Source organism: Ornithorhynchus anatinus, chromosome 9 (genome assembly GCF_004115215.2).
Source record: "Ornithorhynchus anatinus isolate Pmale09 chromosome 9, mOrnAna1.pri.v4, whole genome shotgun sequence".
Lineage (NCBI taxonomy): Eukaryota > Metazoa > Chordata > Mammalia > Monotremata > Ornithorhynchidae > Ornithorhynchus > Ornithorhynchus anatinus.
The window spans coordinates 49,303,297-49,321,083 of record NC_041736.1 but is presented as its reverse complement, the minus strand read 5'-3'; the positions used below and the strand labels follow the sequence as shown (position 1 = coordinate 49,321,083).

The 17,787-nt window shown below is 46.3% G+C and overlaps 1 protein-coding gene across 6 annotated transcripts in view; it reads right to left on the bottom strand.

The window, feature by feature from the left end:
• GPCPD1 (glycerophosphocholine phosphodiesterase 1) overlaps nt 1-14,625 on the bottom strand; it is a 53,465-nt gene extending 38,840 nt beyond the window's left edge. For 3 of the 6 annotated variants that reach the window (XR_005660350.1, XM_039913081.1, XM_039913080.1), the window contains exons 1-3: nt 14,488-14,625; nt 6,295-6,368; nt 2,488-2,584 (exon numbers count right to left, since the gene is read on the bottom strand). Coding sequence is in view for 3 of the 6 variants with exons in the window: in XM_039913081.1 (XP_039769015.1) it covers nt 2,488-2,584; nt 6,295-6,343 (146 nt within the window). In the remaining 3 variants the exon portion in view is untranslated. Of the gene's footprint in view, nt 1-2,487; nt 2,585-6,294; nt 6,369-8,762; nt 8,783-9,019; nt 9,041-14,487 lie in introns of those variants that run through there. The other 3 variants (XR_005660352.1, XR_005660351.1, XM_029072465.2) reach the window with 3 other exon arrangements.
• Nucleotides 14,626-17,787: the final 3,162 nt, after the last annotated feature.

The window sequence follows — 17,787 nt, the reverse complement described above, 5'->3', positions numbered from 1 at the left end:
GAGTGGGGAAACATGGCTTGAATGTTTTTTGTGGAAAAATAATCCAGGCAGGAGAATGAAGTATGGATTGAGTAGAGAGAAGCAGCATGGCTCAGTGGGAAGAGCACGGGCTTGGAAGTCAGAGCTCATGGGTTCGAATCCCAGCTCTGCCACCTGTCAGCTGTGTGACTGTGGGCAAGTCACTTTACTTCTCTGAGCCTCAGTTCCCTCATCTTTAAAGTGGGGATGAAGACTGTGAGCCTCATGTGGGACAAGCTGATGACCCTGTATCCACCCCAGCGCTTAGAAAAGTGCTCTGCACATAGTAAGCGCTTAACAAATACCAACATTATTATTATTGGAGTTGGGAGAGACAGGAGGCAGGGAGGTCAGCAAGAAGGCTGATACAGTAGTGAATGCAGGAGAGGAAACATGCTTGGATTAACATGGTAGCAGTTTGGACGGAGAGGAAAGGGCAGATTTTAGCGATGTTGTGAAGGCTGAACCAACAGGATTTAGCAATTGACTGAATATGTGGGTTGAATGAGAGAGAGAAGTCATGGATAACACCAAGGTTACAGGCTTGTGAGACAGGAAAGATGGTGGTGACATCTACGGTAATGGGAAAGTCAGGGGAAAGATAGAGTTTGGGTGGGAAGATGAATTCTGTTTTAGAGATGTTAAGCTTGAGGTGATTCTTGAAGGCAGGAGGAAATGCGAGACTGCAGAGAGGGAGAGCGATCAGGGCTGGAAAGGTAGATTTGGGAACCATCCACACAGAGGTACCATCCCTTGTTCTTAATTATTCTCTTGTTTCTAACCTACTGTTTGGTGTTCTTCCCACTGTCAGTCTCCCCGCCTTCTCAGGATTATGCGAATCCACATACCTTCCTGCTAAATCCTTCTATAAAACAACCTCCTCCAGAAGACATTGCTGATTACTCCTCCCTGACCTGATAATGACATCACCTTAGGAGCCACATACCTACTTGTTATAGCAGACATACACAACCTCAAAGTCCAACTGACATGTCACCAACATCGGTGACAAAGGATGGGCAGGGTGCGTGAATAGCCAAAGGAACTATGCCATCAGTGGTGAAGGTTGCTAAATAACAACTTAGGGTATCTTGAAGGGTGGACAGGCTCAGCAGGAAATGTGAAACTAGTGGACGTGAGCGTTGACAACCACAGTGGATCTTACCCACAGTTAGCTACCAACTGACCCGTCGCACAGCATCATGCTGCAGTTACTCTGACCATAAATGGGTTTTTTGTTTATACTTCACAACTTCCTATTGCCGGTTGCCCCTTTTCCTCCAAAATACATCAGGTAGGGATTCAAGACCAGGAGTTGTGCTGTGTAAACTACAGGTTCAGTCCCATAGTCCTTCAGAGGGCTCAGCCACTGTTTACAACAGGAAACCCCATTTCAAGAAAACCCAAGTGGAATTAATACCCATTCTCTTTTGGATACTTATTTATTCTGGTTTTCTTCCCCCTTATATTATGAACTCCTTAAAACCAAAGTCCAAGGATGTTCTACAGTGCTCTTGAACATTGTAGGTGTTCCATAAATACTGCTGATTTTCTTACGAAGTATGAGGATTAGAGAAAGGATAGGGCAGAAGCATTTAAAGAGCAGATGTGTTATGACTGAGGGTTTCCTCAAAGTTAGAAAGCATAAACTACCTTGGGAATTCCCAAAAGGAATACAGGTACTGGAGTATAAGAAAAATGTAAATGGGATGGCATTCTGTCTAAAAGAAGTGATTCCAGAATGAAGCAGCAATGTATCTCTTGGCACTTGCTCCTTCCTTCCTTACTCTACTGAAACTTGTTCCTCAGATTTTTTACTTTTAAAACTCTCTCTTCCACAGGTTCAGTTCAACCTAATTGTTTAAGCCTTCTCAACCCATCATTTGCATTTGCTATTGAACACGGAAGAGGAACGAGCCAATGGACATTAGTTTTTTTAAAGGTACAGCCAGTTCTTCAATAACATATGGGTGGCATTCTTGAGGAAACTGACATGGGGTGAGGGGGGAAGGGGGGAAACAAAAAAAAAAAAAACCCTCACATTTTAGAACTCACTCATTCCAATGCCACAGGCATGCACAAGCCGTTTCTTCTGACACCATGACACACTGTATCCAAACAGACTCTCATTGTCAGCCAAACGTTTCCTGATTCCCTAACATCCTAGCCCAAATGTGTAATGAAAAGGCACATATTATGGCAGAACTGAGTTTACGTGAATGAAGGTTGGGTAGGAAAACAGAGAAATGGGTGGACCCTGAGATTTGTTAGGTAAAGAGCATTCAAAAGCAGAGAATGTTTTGATCAGTCTTTAGTTTCAATCTAAAGTTCTCAACTCTTTAAGCTCAGTTTTTGGTCCTTTACGCATAATAGGCATACTCTAGGAACTGTAGGATACATTTATCTCCCTAATTTTCTGAATACGCCTAAAGATTAATCTGCTATTTAAAACAATATTTTTATACTTACCAATCATTTGCCTCCTCATCTGGATGAAGGGCCACAGCATTTTGAGGATTCCAATTTCCCAAAGAGTCACAGTCTCCACATATTGCAAAAACTTCTCCTAGAGAAATAGCCATCATGATTAATCTACAGAGGCTCAAATTCTAGAGATTACGGACACTAAAAAGTGTGCTCAGTTGCAAATAGTTTAACTCAATGGTGCTCCTACTAAAGTCATAAATAAGTCAAAACAAAAGAAATAAGCACTGAGCTTTGTTTTTTATATCCTGAAATAAGCCAATCCAATTTCATCTGCACTTTCGTCTCCTAAATCTTTCGGGCAACAACAGGTACCTGCAAAATGGACCAGACCACTGCCGTCAAAACCGAAGGTCTTGAATTCAGGTGTAATCATTTATTTTCTAAGTGAAACACTCCATAATTTGTAAACAGATGAACCTCAAAAAAATCTGAAATCCCACATATTGCACACTTCAAAGCTGAAGATGACAATTCCAGTTATAAATGAAAAGACAAAAAGCATAAACAGCAAAAAAAAATTTAGAATTCAGTTCTCTGCCAGCAACGTAAAGCGTATGTTTGGGGGGACAAAGGGGGAATCCTGTTTATGGATTTCATGCCAGAGGATATCATAACCAACTTGGAACTAACTAAACTATGAAGCCAAAATTGAAGAACCTGTCTGAAACGAGAATGAAGTGATTCCCTGGCATGTACATAGAAAGTGCTCAATAAATAGCACCAACTGATTGAAGCGCTTGGCTGTAATATCAGGGCGTGGGGTAAGGCACTAAGCAATATGGACTGTATCTATCCCTAGGGTGGTTGCATTGTGGAGCAGTTGAAACCTGTGGAATGCCAGCATGTACTTATCTTATCCCACCTTCATTATGCATCAGCCTCCACGCTGACATCCCTGTCTCCCGTCTCCCCTCATTCCAGTCCCTACTACATCCTGCTGCCCAAGCTATTTTTCTAAAAACCATTCAGTCCACATCTCCCCACTCCTCAAGAGCCTCCAGTGGTTAACCATCCACTTCTGCGTCAGAAACTCCTTAGCATTGGCTTTAAAGGACTCAATCAGCTCTCCCCTCTCCTTCCTTACCTCACTGATCTCCTGCTTCAACCAAGCCCACATACTTCGCTGCTCTAACACCAACCTACTCACTGTATCTCAGCCTCATCTGTCTCGCCATTGACTCCCTGCCCACGACCTCCCTCTGCCTTGGAACTCCCTCCCCGTTCATATCCGAACGACCTTCAAAACCTCTCCCCATCTTCAAAACCTTTTTTTTAAACAAAACAAAAAAATCACATCTCCCCCAACGAAGCCCTCTCAATTACCTTTCTCCCTCTCTCTTCTACATTGCCTATGCATTTAGATCTGTATCCTTTAATCACTTGATATTCACCCCCATCTTCATCCTCACTGTACTTACGTACATATCTGTAATTTATTTAAATGTCTGTAAATATCTGCCTTTCCTCTAGACTAAGCTCCTTGTGGTCAGGGAAGGTGACTACCCATTTTTTTTTTGTTCTCTTCCAGGCAATTGGTACAGTACTCAAATACCACTGACTGCAAATACACATAATAATAATAATAATAATAATGATATTTGTTAAGCGCTTACTATGTGCCGATCACACAGACAGAACAGTAGCTGGGAAAAGGAAAGGCAAACTGGGGAGGCAGTGGGGCAGAGTCTAAGAGGCCTTAAACGTCAGGACAGCGGGCAGGAAGAAGGGCAGACACACTGAAGTGCAGACCAAGTGTTTTTAGTAATTTAAATTGGACTCCAAGAAAAAATGGTGAGCAGTTCAGACTCCAATAAATATGGTAGCAAAAAATGGTAATAGTCACTGAATTTAAATCACCTGTCCTAGTATCAAGTTTTAGATTAGCTTATTGTACCCCAGTCACCAATAGAAACTTGATGGAGGAGGAATATTATTAGGATCATAATCCTAGGATTAACTCCCCAGAGCACACAGTTTGGAAGCATACTGTAATAAGTGGAGTGCTTTATTAGAGGAAAAACAAATTGGTTACAAGGCTTAGAAGAAAAATAGTGTAAAAGCAGTTTCCAACAAGAAACTTTTAAGTTTACTTTTCAGTTATCTCCCTAAGGACTAGTGGCAACTAAAGTTATTTCCCCAGCACTTGTGCAAGAGTGCTTAAAAGTTTTAAGGAGTAATGACTCTAATAGTTTTGCTTAAATCCTTTATTGGGAATCCTGCATTTAGAACCAAAGCTCTTAAACAGAAGTACAGTCATTAGTATTTAAGTTGAAATATTTGAACTGCTTTCATAAGATGATGACAAAATGAACCGAAGAAAGTCTATGCAATCACTTCTAAGTGTCTAAGAAGACACGTAACAGTGGAAACAAAGACATTTTAGTTAAGGAACAACGTAAAACTTTACATTATGCTTTAATCCATGATGTTCAGAAAACTTGACATTCACCTGTTTATATGATTGCTAGGATTATATATATGCATATATATGTATATGCAGACACACACATATATATACATACACACATATATGCACACTCACATTTGTCAAAGAAATACCTTTAAGAGAAAGTCAAAGTTTATACAAAATCGGTAACAGATTTGGGAATTAGAGATCTCGACATGTTTGATATGTTTAATGGACCTCAAACTGCAATTTTCTTTAAACTGACTATTGCACATATCTTGTCACTGACAGTATATTTGGAGGTCTTTTAACAAGTTTCATTTTAGTAGAATAAAGAATTTCTTTTCCAGTGATTTTCTTGATTTCTTATGTTGCCAGAGCATCATTAATGGAACTGAAGACTTTCAGAGTTTTTAGAACTAATATAAAACAATGATGACCAGAGTAAGAGTATATCTCTAAACTGCAGGCTCATTATGGGCAGGTAACATGTCTACCAACTCTGTTGTACGGTACTCTCCCCCAAGCACTCAGTAGAGTGCTCTGCACACAGTAAGCGCTCATATTCTCCCCATTCCATTATTAATCCTCTAGTCAATTTTACAGTTTAAAAACATAGTAATAATAATAATAATGATAGCATTTGTAAGCGCTTACTATGTGCCAAGCACTATACTAAGCACTGGATATAGTCCCTGTCCCACATGGGGCTCACAGTTTCAATCCCCATTTTACAGATGAGGTAAATGAGGCACAGAGAAGTGAAATGACTTGCCCAAGGTGACACAGACAAGTGGTGGAGCCAGAATTAGAAGCCATAACTTTGACTCCAAGACCCGTGCTCTATCCACCACACATGCTGCTTCCCAGTAGAATCGTGATGGCTCCGGCCCATTAAACCCAATTCTCTGGTTAATCCAGACCACTTAAGGGTGACAGTGAGGTCCTTGTACGCTGGTTCCTTTCAAGAAGTTCCTTTTTCTTCTTCCTATGCTGTTCAACTACAACCAAAGAGCAAATGGTTGAGAAATTTTAGGCACTCTCTTCCAGCAACCTTACTTCTTGCAGTCACCCAGGCTCCTGGTTTCTTCCATTCTGCCCTTAGAAGATACTGGAGAAGGACTTTCTAATGCCATTTTTTTAATAGGTTTAGGAGCTAACTGAAGCCTCCCGGAGAAAGCCAGAATGGATACTTGGGAAAAGGAAATTACCTAGAAAAATATGTATCTGCCTACAAGATACTTATACTTCACCTCGGGCAAGCTGTTGAGAAGAATCTAAGTCCTGTTACATTCAGTATGGGAACTTGGGTCAAATCAATAACAGCTGCACTTTGCTTTCACACCACCATTTGAAAGAAAGAAGAGTTTTGTTTTCTCTACCTGGTAATGCAGCTCCTCTTAATTCAAAGGTTACTTGAGAAGGTGTCATCTTGGCAGAGTTTTAGGAAGTTCAACTATGAAGATAAAAAAAAGAAAGCATTATATTCCAGGAAGGCAAGCAGTGTGCGAATCAGCCAGGTTTACGGACTCACTGGAAAAAAATAGTGTTTAGAAGGGCTGAATGTCCCAGGATCCTGATACTGATTAGCCAGGTGAAGAACCACCTAGCTGGTTATGAAGACCGGATACGGCACTGTGCTGAAGGTAGTCTCATTATATGAGGTATATTTCCAGATGGAGTGGCCACTAAAGAGTTCCCAAATGAAACAAATTTAGGAGGCCGATGAAAAGGTGGGTTTTTTTTTAAATGGGAGAAAATTCTTCAGGCCACAGTTTCTCTTCAGATAAGAAGCTAAGTTACCCTCTATCTTTTCTGAGCAGCTGGAGACCATGAAACACATCAACTGTAAACAAACCGAAATACATACACCAAGAATCAACAGGAAAATAAAACCCAATCCTGCCTCTTCTGAGGAGATCTTCCTGACCTTCTAACATGCAGGTGGTTGAAACAGGAGTCCGTGATGAAAAAAAAATCCCATTTGGCAATTTAAGATCATTCCATTTTCAAAAACAAAAACTACCTATCTGATATAAGCCTGCCAATTAGCCCGATAGCTATTTGTTATTAGGGAGAGGGGAAAGGTTCACTTTAACAGTGAGGTTTTTCTGAATTTCAAGAAAAATAAGTTAAAATGAACCATTAATGTGTTTTTCGCACCTACGACCAAACATTACGTCTTGAATGTTTATACGGAACGTAGTTCTCTGCCATTGTTAAAGGAACTGACGAGACAGTCTTGGGATCCAAAGATAGTTCAAAACTCTTGTTCCAGCCACTAAATAGTTGCTTTGGAACATGCCCCAGTCGCCCATATTGAAGCTTGTATATGCTACAGAAAGAGGGAAATTTTTAGGAGTAATTCAGGATTACAGATTCCTTACTAGATGTACAATTAACTCACATAAATGAAAGTGCTGTAATTCCACATTAACTACGTGGTATTTAAATTCTGGGGTAGATACAAGACAATCACATCAGACATAGTCCCCGTCAGGCTCTCTCAGTCTAAGGGGGAGAGAGAATGAGTATCTTATTCCCATCTAAAAGATGAAAAACCTGAGGCACAGAGACTGGCCCAAGAAAGCCCAGCCAGAAGTTGCAGATCCAGGACTAAAACCTAGGATCCACTCAATTTGGTTTGAATTTTATGTACTACTACAGGGAAAAAGGAGTAATTTAGACACAAAACACTGACTTAACCCAGCAAATTTTGTACAAGTGGGACTAGCCTCGCCATCAACAAAAACAGCTTCATAACTTTCTAGCACCAAATCCACCGGTTCAAGCCATATCTTTCACCTTCAACTGAACTTCCTGACCTGATGTCACATTTTATCATAATGCTGAAAACAGAAACAACACTTGACAAAAAAACAAGCGACATTCACCAATTCACCCGAGAACACTACCAAAACAGAATTTAACATTAAAGAACAGATGCTAAACTTTAAAAACAGTATTAGATGACCGAAGCAGCTAAATTGAGACAGAGTTTTACACCCATTATATCAACTTTAAGAGTAACGGTTTGGTAACACAACCACAAACATTCCTAAATTCTGTCACTAAACCTTCCAACTAAAAGGCACCGAACGGTAAGCACTTAATTTACATCCTCCCCAAAGGACAGTATTTTTAAAAGCAGAGTAGCAAACTATGGCAGTAGCAGCTGCGACTACTGCATTTTAATGATCATTGCAGCATATAAAACGGAAAACTTCTGAGGGCAAGGGCCAGGTTTATCATCGGTTCCAAGTGCTTAGGTTACATGATAGGTGCTCAATAAATACCACTGATAGTGGATGTGAGTCAAAGTCCTACGACAGGAGGCTTGAAATGCTACATTTCCTTTTAATCCTTTTTGTTTGTTTTTGAGGTCTGCTAACCGCATCCCTTTAAGGGAAAAAGACACTGTGGAAATCATCGATTTCCCTCTAGGCTGTAAACTCTTTGTGGGAAGGGAAAATGTCAACTGCTAGGCTGTACTCTCGCAAGCACTTAGTACAATGCTCTGTACATAGGAAGTGCTCAATAAACATGACTGATTTATATTATCTACGACGTACAAACCCGGAAATAGTATTAGTAATCCCTTAAGTAACCAATAAGGCTGGTACCTATTTTTTCCTCTCTTTACACACATAATAATTTTTAATTTTGAATATACTAAATTTAGAGTTCTGGGTTGTGTAAGACCGTAAACATACACGACGAACAGGGAGTGACTGTGTTCTCTTTGACTCCATTTCTACTCTAGGAAAAATGGTCAGGGATCTTGCAAGTACTTAACTGATGTTTAACTACATTAATCCTCAAGATCCCAAAGCATCCACATTGCACTCACGTCAGCTGGCCAGACCACACTCCAAACAAATTTTCACTAGATCAAGGATTTTACGCAGATCAGTTTAATCATTTCTGGACACCGTTTCTTCCTTCAGGAAGAGTTTCCTAGCCTTTGCAAGTGCTTGTGCTTCCTAACCCCGGGAACAAAAAACAAAACCAAATATAAACCACTTGAGAGCAAGTAAAGAAACGCTCAAAGTCCATAAATGTACTTTTAATTGTAACACGTCTTTTACCCTTCAGCAGTAGTCTTACCTAAACAACCCAACAGCCTGATTCACTGGTTTCTTATATATCTACTGACTGAAGACAATGGGGATAAATATTAGTTATTTCATTAAAAATTCCAGCCTAAAAAAAGCTTAGTATTCCTCTGGCGTGTCTTTTCCAAATCCAAGTACACTGCCGCTTCTGCAAAATCCCATATCGGGTGCTTAAGTTTAAAAGAGATAATGGAATGCATCATTTGATTAGAGTCAATCTTTTGATAGTAATTAGTCACTCTTGACAACACCCAGAATGAGTCCTTTAATTTCAACCTTTTAAAGCGTCGCTAAGGAGAAGGGTCTGCACGGAGGAGCAAACACAGCTAACGTTAAATTCAAGACTGTATTGAATTGGGTACCTTAATTACTCACAAATAATTTAAAAAAATGCAGGGTACTACTTAAAGACAAATCACTGCTATGCAACAGTGCTCTGCACATAGTAAGCGCTTAACAAATACCAACATTATTATTATTATATAGCGTGTGTTTTGAATCTCCCCCCGCCCACATCTCCGAAACATCCTGGGAACATGTCTACCAACTCCATTATACGGTAGTCTCCCCAGTGCTTAGTAGAGTGCTCTGCACAAAGTAAGCACTCAAAAACGCCACACCTTGATTGATGTGCAACTTTTAATAATAATAATAATAATGTTGGTATTTGTTAAGCGCTTACTATAAGCCAAGCACTGTTCCAAGCGCTGGGGTAGATACAGGGTAATCAGGTTGTCCCACGTGAGGCTCACCGTTAATCCCCATTTTACAGATGAGGTAACTGAGGCACAGAGAAGTTAAGTGATTCACCCACAGTCACACAGCTGACAAGTGGCAGAGCCGGGAGTCGAACCCATGACCTCTGACTCCGAAGCCCAAGCTCTTTCCACTGAGCCACGCTGCTTCCCCTCATGTGCCCTTTTACGCCTTTTAGTAGAACGCCTTTTACTAAGGCATTGTTGCTTCCTCTGGTTTTCTGACACTTATGATCTTTCTATTCACCAACACGATGCAAAAGCAAAGAAGAGATTAAAATGCCTCATCACCCTCTGTTTCCCGACGAGATCTGAAGTGATAACAATAACAAAATTATTTGCTAAGTGCTTACTGTGCCCCAAGCGCTGGGGTGAGTAGAGGATAATCAGATGAGACACAGCCCGACCCTCAGGGAGCTAACGCTCTAAGGGAGAAGGTGTCACCGTATTGACTCTCCACTTTACAGATGGGGAAACTGAGGCACAGAAGTCACTCAGCAGGTAAGTGCCAGAGCAGGTCTCCTGATGCAACCCCTCAGATCCCAAGAGGAAACCCATATTCCTCATGACTACGTCCGATCGATTTAGACCGTGATCCCTATGTGGGGCAGGGGCTGTGTCCAGGAGAATTCATTCAATAGTATTTATTGAGCGCTTACTATGTGCAGAGCACTGTACTAAGCGCTTGGGATGAACAAGTCGGCAACAGATAGAGACAGTCCCTGCCGTTTGACGGGCTTACAGTCTAATCGGGGGAGACGGACAGACGAGAACAATGGCACTAAACAGCGTCAAGGGGAAGAACATCTCGTAAAAACAATGGCAACTAAATAGAATCGAGGCGATGTACAATTCATTAACAGAATAAATAGGGTAACGAAAATATATACAGTTGAGCGGACGGGTACAGTGCTGTGGGGATGGGAAGGGAGAGGTGGAGGAGCAGAGGGAAAAGGGGAAAATGAGGCTTTAGCTGCGGAGAGGTAAAGGGGGGATGGCAGAGGGAGTAGAGGGGGAAGAGGAGCTCAGTCTGGGAACGCCTCTTGGAGGAGGTGATTTTTAAGTAAGGTTTTGAAGAGGGAAAGAGAATCAGTTTGGCGGAGGTGAGGAGGGAGGGCGTTCCGGGACCGCGGGAGGACGTGACCCAGGGGTCGACGGCGGGATAGGCGAGACCGAGGGACGGCGAGGAGGTGGGCGGCGGAGGAGCGGAGCGTGCGGGGTGGGCGGTAGAAAGAGAGAAGGGAGGAGAGGTAGGAAGGGGCAAGGTGATGGAGAGCCTTGAAGCCTAGAGTGAGGAGTTTTTGTTTGGAGCGGAGGTCGATAGGCAACCACTGGAGTTGTTTAAGAAGGGGAGTGACATGCCCAGATCGTTTCTGCAGGAAGATGAGCCGGGCAGCGAAGTGAAGAATAGACCGGAGCGGGGCGAGAGAGGAGGAAGGGAGGTCAGAGAGAAGGCTGACACAGTAGTCTAGCCGGGATATAACGAGAGCCCGTAATAGTAAGGTAGCCGTTTGGGTGGAGAGGAAAGGGCGGATCTTGGCGATATTGTAGAGGTGAAACCGGCAGGTCTCGGTAACGGATAGGATGTGTGGGGTGAACGAGAGGGACGAGTCAAGGATGACACCGAGATTGCGGGCCTGCGGGACGGGAAGGATGGTCGTGCCATCCACGGTGATGGAGAAGTCTAGGAGAAGCAGCCGGACTTAGAGGAAAGAGTCCGGGCTTGGGAGTCAGAGGTCATGGGTTCTAATCCCACCCCCGCCACTTGTCAGCTGTGTGACTTTGGGCAAGTCACTTCACTTCTCCGTGCCTCAGTGACCTCAGCTGTGAAATGGGGGTTAAGACACGGAGGCCCATGTGGGACAGCCTGATTACCCTGCATCCACCCCAGTGCTTGGAACGGTGCTCGGCACATAGTAGGCGCTTAACAAATATCACCATCCTTATTATTTATTATTACCCTGCTCGCCTCCTATTTACCCCAGTCCTTAGACAGTGGTTGCCACGTAGCATGCGCTTAGAAGACATTATTACTGAGCATTTACTGTGTGCAGAGCACTGTACTAAGCGCTTGGAAAGTACAGAACGGCAATTATCTACTGATCCAGTCTCTCCCCCCACTTGAAGGCTGTGTGACCTCGGGCAAGTCGTTTCACTTCTCTGTGCCTCAGTGACCTCATCTGTAAAATGGGGATGAAGACTGAGTCCCCACGTGGGAGAACCTCATTACCTTGTATCTTCCCCTGCGTTCAGAACAGTTTTCAGCCCATGAGAAGCACTTAAACACCATCATGATCAGCGCTTATAACAGTGCTCGGCACATGGGAAGCGCTTAACAAATACCATTATGATCAGTGCTTAAAAGAGAGTGCTAGGCCCACAGGAAGCATTGAAATACCATCATGATCAACGCTCAGATCAGTGCTCAGCACATAGTAAGCGCTTAACCACCGCCACGATCGACGCTTAAAACACCGCTCGGCACATGGGAAGCGCTTAACAAATGCCATCGTGATCAACGCTTCCAACAGTGCTGGGCTCATAGTAAGCGCTTAACAAAGACCATCACGATCAGCGCTTAGAAACAATGCAGGGCACCTAGTAAGCGCTTAAGAAAGACCATCGTGATCAGCGCTTAGAACAGCGCTGGACACACGGGAAGCGCTTTACAAATGTCTTCATGATGAAAACTTCGAACAGAGCTGGACACATGGTAGGCGCTTAACAAAGACCATCATGATGAGCGCTTACAACAGGGCTGGACACACAGTAAGTGCTTAACTGTAAGCCCATCATTGGGCAGAGATTGTCTCTATCTGTTACCGAACTGTCCATTCCAAGCGCTTAGTACAGTCCTCTGCACATAGTAAGCGCTCAACAGATACCATCGAATGAACAAAGACCATCACGATCAGCGCTTAGAACGGTGCCGGACACACGGGAAGCGCTTATCAAATGTCTTCGTGATCAATGCTTCAAACGGTGCTCAGTGCATAGTCAGCGCTTAACAAATGTCTCTTCATGATCAACGCTTCCAACAGTGCTCGGCGCATAGTGAGCACTTAAAGACCATCACGATGAGCGCTTAGAGCAGTGCTCGGCACATAGCACTTAACCAAGACCCTCACGATCAGCGCTTAGACCAGTGCTGGACACACGGGAAGCGCTTAACAAATGTCTTTGTGATCGACGCTTCAAACGGTGCTTGGCACATAGTAAACGCTTAACAAAGACCATCATGATCAGCGCTTAGATCAGTGCTGGACACACGGGAGGCGCTTAATAAATGTGTCTTTATGATCAACGCTTAAAACAGTGCAGGGCACATAGTGAGTGCTTAACAGAGACCATCACGATGAGCGCTTTGAACGGTGCTCGGCACGTAGCGTTTAAATAAGACCCTCAAGATCAGCGCTTAGAACAGTGCAGGACACATAGTAAGCACTTAACCAAGACCCTCACGATGAGCGTTTAGACCAGTCAGTGCTGGACACACGGGAAGCGCTTAACAAATGTCTTCGTGATCAACGCTTCAAACAGTGCTTGGCACACAGTAAGCACTGAACAAAGACCATCACGATGAGCGCTTAGAACAGTGTTCTGCACACAGTCAGCGCTTAACCAAGACCCTCACGATCAGGGCTTAGACCAGTGCTGGACACACGGGAAGCGCTTAACAAATGTCTTCGTGATCAACGCTTCAAACAGTGCTTGGCACATAGTAAACGCTTAAGAAAGACCATCATGATGAGCGCTTAGACCAGCGCTGGACACACGGGAAGCGCTTAACAAATGTGTCTTTATGATCAACGCTTAAAACAGTGCAGGACACATAGTAAGCGCTTAACAGAGATCAGCACGATGAGCGCTTAGAACAGTGCTCGGCACATAGCGCTTAAACAAGACCCTCAAGCTCAGCGTTTAGACCGGGGCTGGACACACGGGAGGCGCTTAACAAATGTGTCTTTATGATCAACGCTTAAAACAGTGCAGGGCACATAGTAAGCGCTTAACAGAGATCATCACGATGAGCGCTTAGAACAGTGCAGGGCACACAGTCAGCATTTAAACAAGACCCTCAAGCTCAGCGTTTAGACCGGCGCTGGACCCACGGGAAGCGCTTAACAAATATGTCTCTATGGTCAACGCTTAAAACAGTGCAGGGCACATAGTAAGCGCTTAACAGAGATCATCACGATGAGCGCTTAGACCAGGGCTCGGCACACAGTCAGCGTTTAAACAAGACCCTCAAGCTCAGCGTTTAGACCTGGGCTGGACACACGGGAAGCGCTCATCCAACACCTTCACGACCAAGGCTTCGCTCAGCGCTCAGCCCATAGCCAACGCTTAACGAGGTCCATCACGATGAGCGCTTAGACCAGTGCAGGACACACGGGCCGCGCTCATCCAACATCTTCACGATCAACGCTTCGCTCAGCGCTCAGCCCATAGCCAACGCTTAAGGAGGAGCATCACGATGAGCGCTTAGCGCAGTGCTGGGCGCGGAGCGAAGACCCCCCCCCCCCCGCAGCCCGCGTTTCGAAGGGCGCTGGGCCCCTCCCCCCCCCCAACCGCTCAGCGCTTAGCACAGTGCTCGGCCCCCCCCCCCACCTCTCAACCGCAGCTCGGCGCGTGGGGGTGGGGGGGGAACCGAGCAGCCCTGCGCTCAGCGCTGCGTGGCAGCGCGGGCAGCCGCTCTCCTCACCTGGACGCCCCTAACGGCCCCCGGGGCCCCGCTGCCGACCGGGAGGCGCCTACGACGCTCCCTCCGGGACGAGGAAGCGGCTCTTCGGAAACCGGTTTGAGCTGCTCCCGACCGCACCGCCGCCCCGAGGCGGGGGGGAGGGGAAGGGGGAGGGGAAGGGGAGGAGCCGCGGGGGGGAGGGAGGGGGAAGGGGCGGGGCCCCTGACGTCACGCCGCGCGCCCCAGCCAATCAGCGCCGGGGACGCAGCTCTCTCTCTCTCTCTCTCTCTCTCTCTCTCTCTCGCTCTCTCTCTCTCTCTCTCTCTCTCTCTCTCTCTCTCTCTTCCCCCCCCCCTCCCTCGCGAGGGCGGTGGCGCGCGGGGGAGCCATTCCTGGAAAGCTCGGGAGGGGGCCGGAGGGCGGCGCGCGCGAGTGTCCGTGCGCCTGCGCCTGTCTGTGTGCGCGCGCCGGGGGGGTGGGGTCTGTGGGTGCGTGTGTGCGCGCGCCGCGTGGGGGTCTGGGTGCCTGCGCCTGTCTGTGTGCGCGCCCCGCGGGGGGGGGTCTGTGTGTGTGTGTGTGCGCGCGCGCGCGTGGGAGGGGGGGTCTGGGCGCCTGCGCGTGCCTGGGTGAGCGCGCGCGCGTGTGCCTGTGGGCGCGTGGGGGTCTGGGCGCCTGAGCGTGCCTGGGTGGGCGCGCGCGTGTCTGTGCCTGTGCGCCTGCGCGTATCTGTGTGCGCGCGTGTGTGTGTGCGCGCGCGCGCATGCGCGTCCCGTCCTCGGCCCTCCCGTCCGGCCTCCCCCGAGCAGCGGCCCTGCCGCCCCACCGACCTCCTGCCCTCCCCCTCCCTCTTTCCCTTCCTCCCTCCCTTCATTCTGTTGGATTGGAACGGGATTAGAGAAGCGGCGGGGCTCGGCGGCAAGAGGCAGAGGTCGTGGGTTCGAATCCCCGCCTCTGCCCCTTGTCGGCTGGGTGGCTTTGGGCCGGTCCCGCCACTTCATTCATTCATTCAATAGTATTTATTGAGCGCTTACTATGGGCAGAGCACTGGACGAAGCGCTTGGAATGGACACATCGGCGACAGATAGAGACAGTCCTTGCCCAGTGATGGACTCACGGTCCAATCGGGGGAGACGGACGGACAAAAACAATAGCAATAAATAATAGAATCGAGGGGATGAACATCTCATTAAAACAAGAGCAACTAAATAGAATCGAGGTGATATACATCTCATTAACAAAATAAATAGGGTAATAAATAGGGTAACTTCCCTGGGCCTCAGTGGAAAATGGGGATGAAAAAAACAGCACTGTTTACCAGCGCTGGGGGAGATCCAGGGTCATCAGGTGGTCCCACGTGGGGCTCACGGTCTTCATCCCCATTTGACAGATGAGGGAACTGAGGCACAGAGAAATAATGATGTTGGTATTTGTTAAGCGCTTACTGTGTGCAGAGCCCTGTTCTAAGCGCTGGGGGACATCCAGGGTCATCAGGTGGTCCCACGGGAGGCTCACGGTCTTCATCCCCATTTGACAGATGAGGGAACTGAGGCACCGAGAAGTTAAGTGACTTGCCCAAAGTCACACAGCTGACAGGTGGCGGAGGCAGGATTAGAACCCATGGCCCCTGGCTCCTAAACCCATGCTCTTTCCACCGAGCCGCGCTGGTCTCCCTCTTCTTTAGACTGTGAGGCCCAAGCGGGTACTGGGTCTGATCCAGTAGTAATAATAATTCTAGTGTCGTTTAAGCGCTTACCGTGTGTGCCAGGCTCTGTACTAAGCGCTGGGGTGGAGATCAGCAAATTGGGCTGGACACGGTCCCTGTCCCACGAGGGGCTCGCAGTCTCAATCCCCATTTTACAGATGAAGGAACTGAGGCCCAGAGAAGTAAAGTGACTTGCCCAAGGTCACACAGCAGACAAGTCGCAGAGCGGAGAGTAGAACTCAGCTCCTTCTGACTCCCAGGACCGAGCTCTATCCACCACGTCATGCTGCATCACTGTGATCCGATTGTAATGTAATAATAATAATAACGTATTAAACACTTGGGTTTTATTGTCTGTCTCCCCCGTTTAGACTGTGAGCCCGTTGTTGGGCAGGGATTGTCTCCATCTGTTGCCGAATTGTACATTGCAAGCGCTTAGTTCAGTGTAGCGAGCACTCAATAAATGCGGTTGAATGAATTAAACACTTGATATGGGTCAAGGACTGGTCTTAGCACCGGGGAGGATACAAGACGATCAGGTCGGACACAGTCCCCGTCCCACGTGGGGCTCGCTGTCTTAATCCCCATTTTACAGATGAGGTAACTGAGGCCCAGGGAAGTTAAGCGACTCGCCCAACGTCACCCAGCAGGCAAGTGGCAGAGTCGTGATTGTATCTTCCTCGGCACTTAGCACAGAGCTTCACGCATAATAAGGACTTAAATGCCGCCGTTATTGTCGTCAAAATTCTTATTATAAAACTTATTAAAGAGCCACAGAAATGATCATTCAAAGGCAATGGAATTAGAAAGACCGGCACTATTAATACTTTTTTTGTTTCCCGTTGCTGTGCTAGTCCAACGTGTGGAGAAATGACTGTGGGTGCCGCATAAGAAGGCTGGCTGGGGTTTGGCCACCTCTGCCCATCCTGGGAATACTCCACAGTCCGATACTCTCCACCCCACCTATGTCGCGGTCTCCAGATTCACTCATCTCTCCACCCCCCTGCGATCTGAAAGTTTTATATGTCTGCCTCCCGTTTTCCATCTTAAATCCCATGTGGGCAGGGAACGAGGATTTTGCTTCTGTTGTACTTTCTCAAGCACTTCGGTACAGTGTGCACTCAGTAGCTACTCAATTAACATCCCAGCTCTGCCATTAGCTGTATGCCTGTGGGCAAGTCACTTAACTTCTCTGTGCCTCAGTTCCCTCATCTGTAAAATGGGGATTAAGACCGTGAGCCTCACGTGGGACAACCTGATTACCCTCTATCTCCCCCAGCGCTTAGAACGGTGCTCTGCACATAGTAAGCGCTTAACAAATACCAACATTATTATTAACATCCTTATTGCCGCCGTCACCCTAAGCAGTCGCGTCAGGACCCTGACGCAGTGGTTTAGTTGCATCCTCGATCTGGATATCACGGTCGTGGCTGTTGCAGCCGAAGTAAACCCATTCATTCTTTCAGTCGTACTTATGGAGCGCTTACTGTGTGCAGTGCACTGTACCGAGCGCTTGGGAGAGTATAATGTAACAACAGACACATTCCCCGCCCACAATGAGTTTACGGTCTAGAAGTCGAGGGAACGTGTCTGCTAATTCCGTTGTATTGCACTCCCCC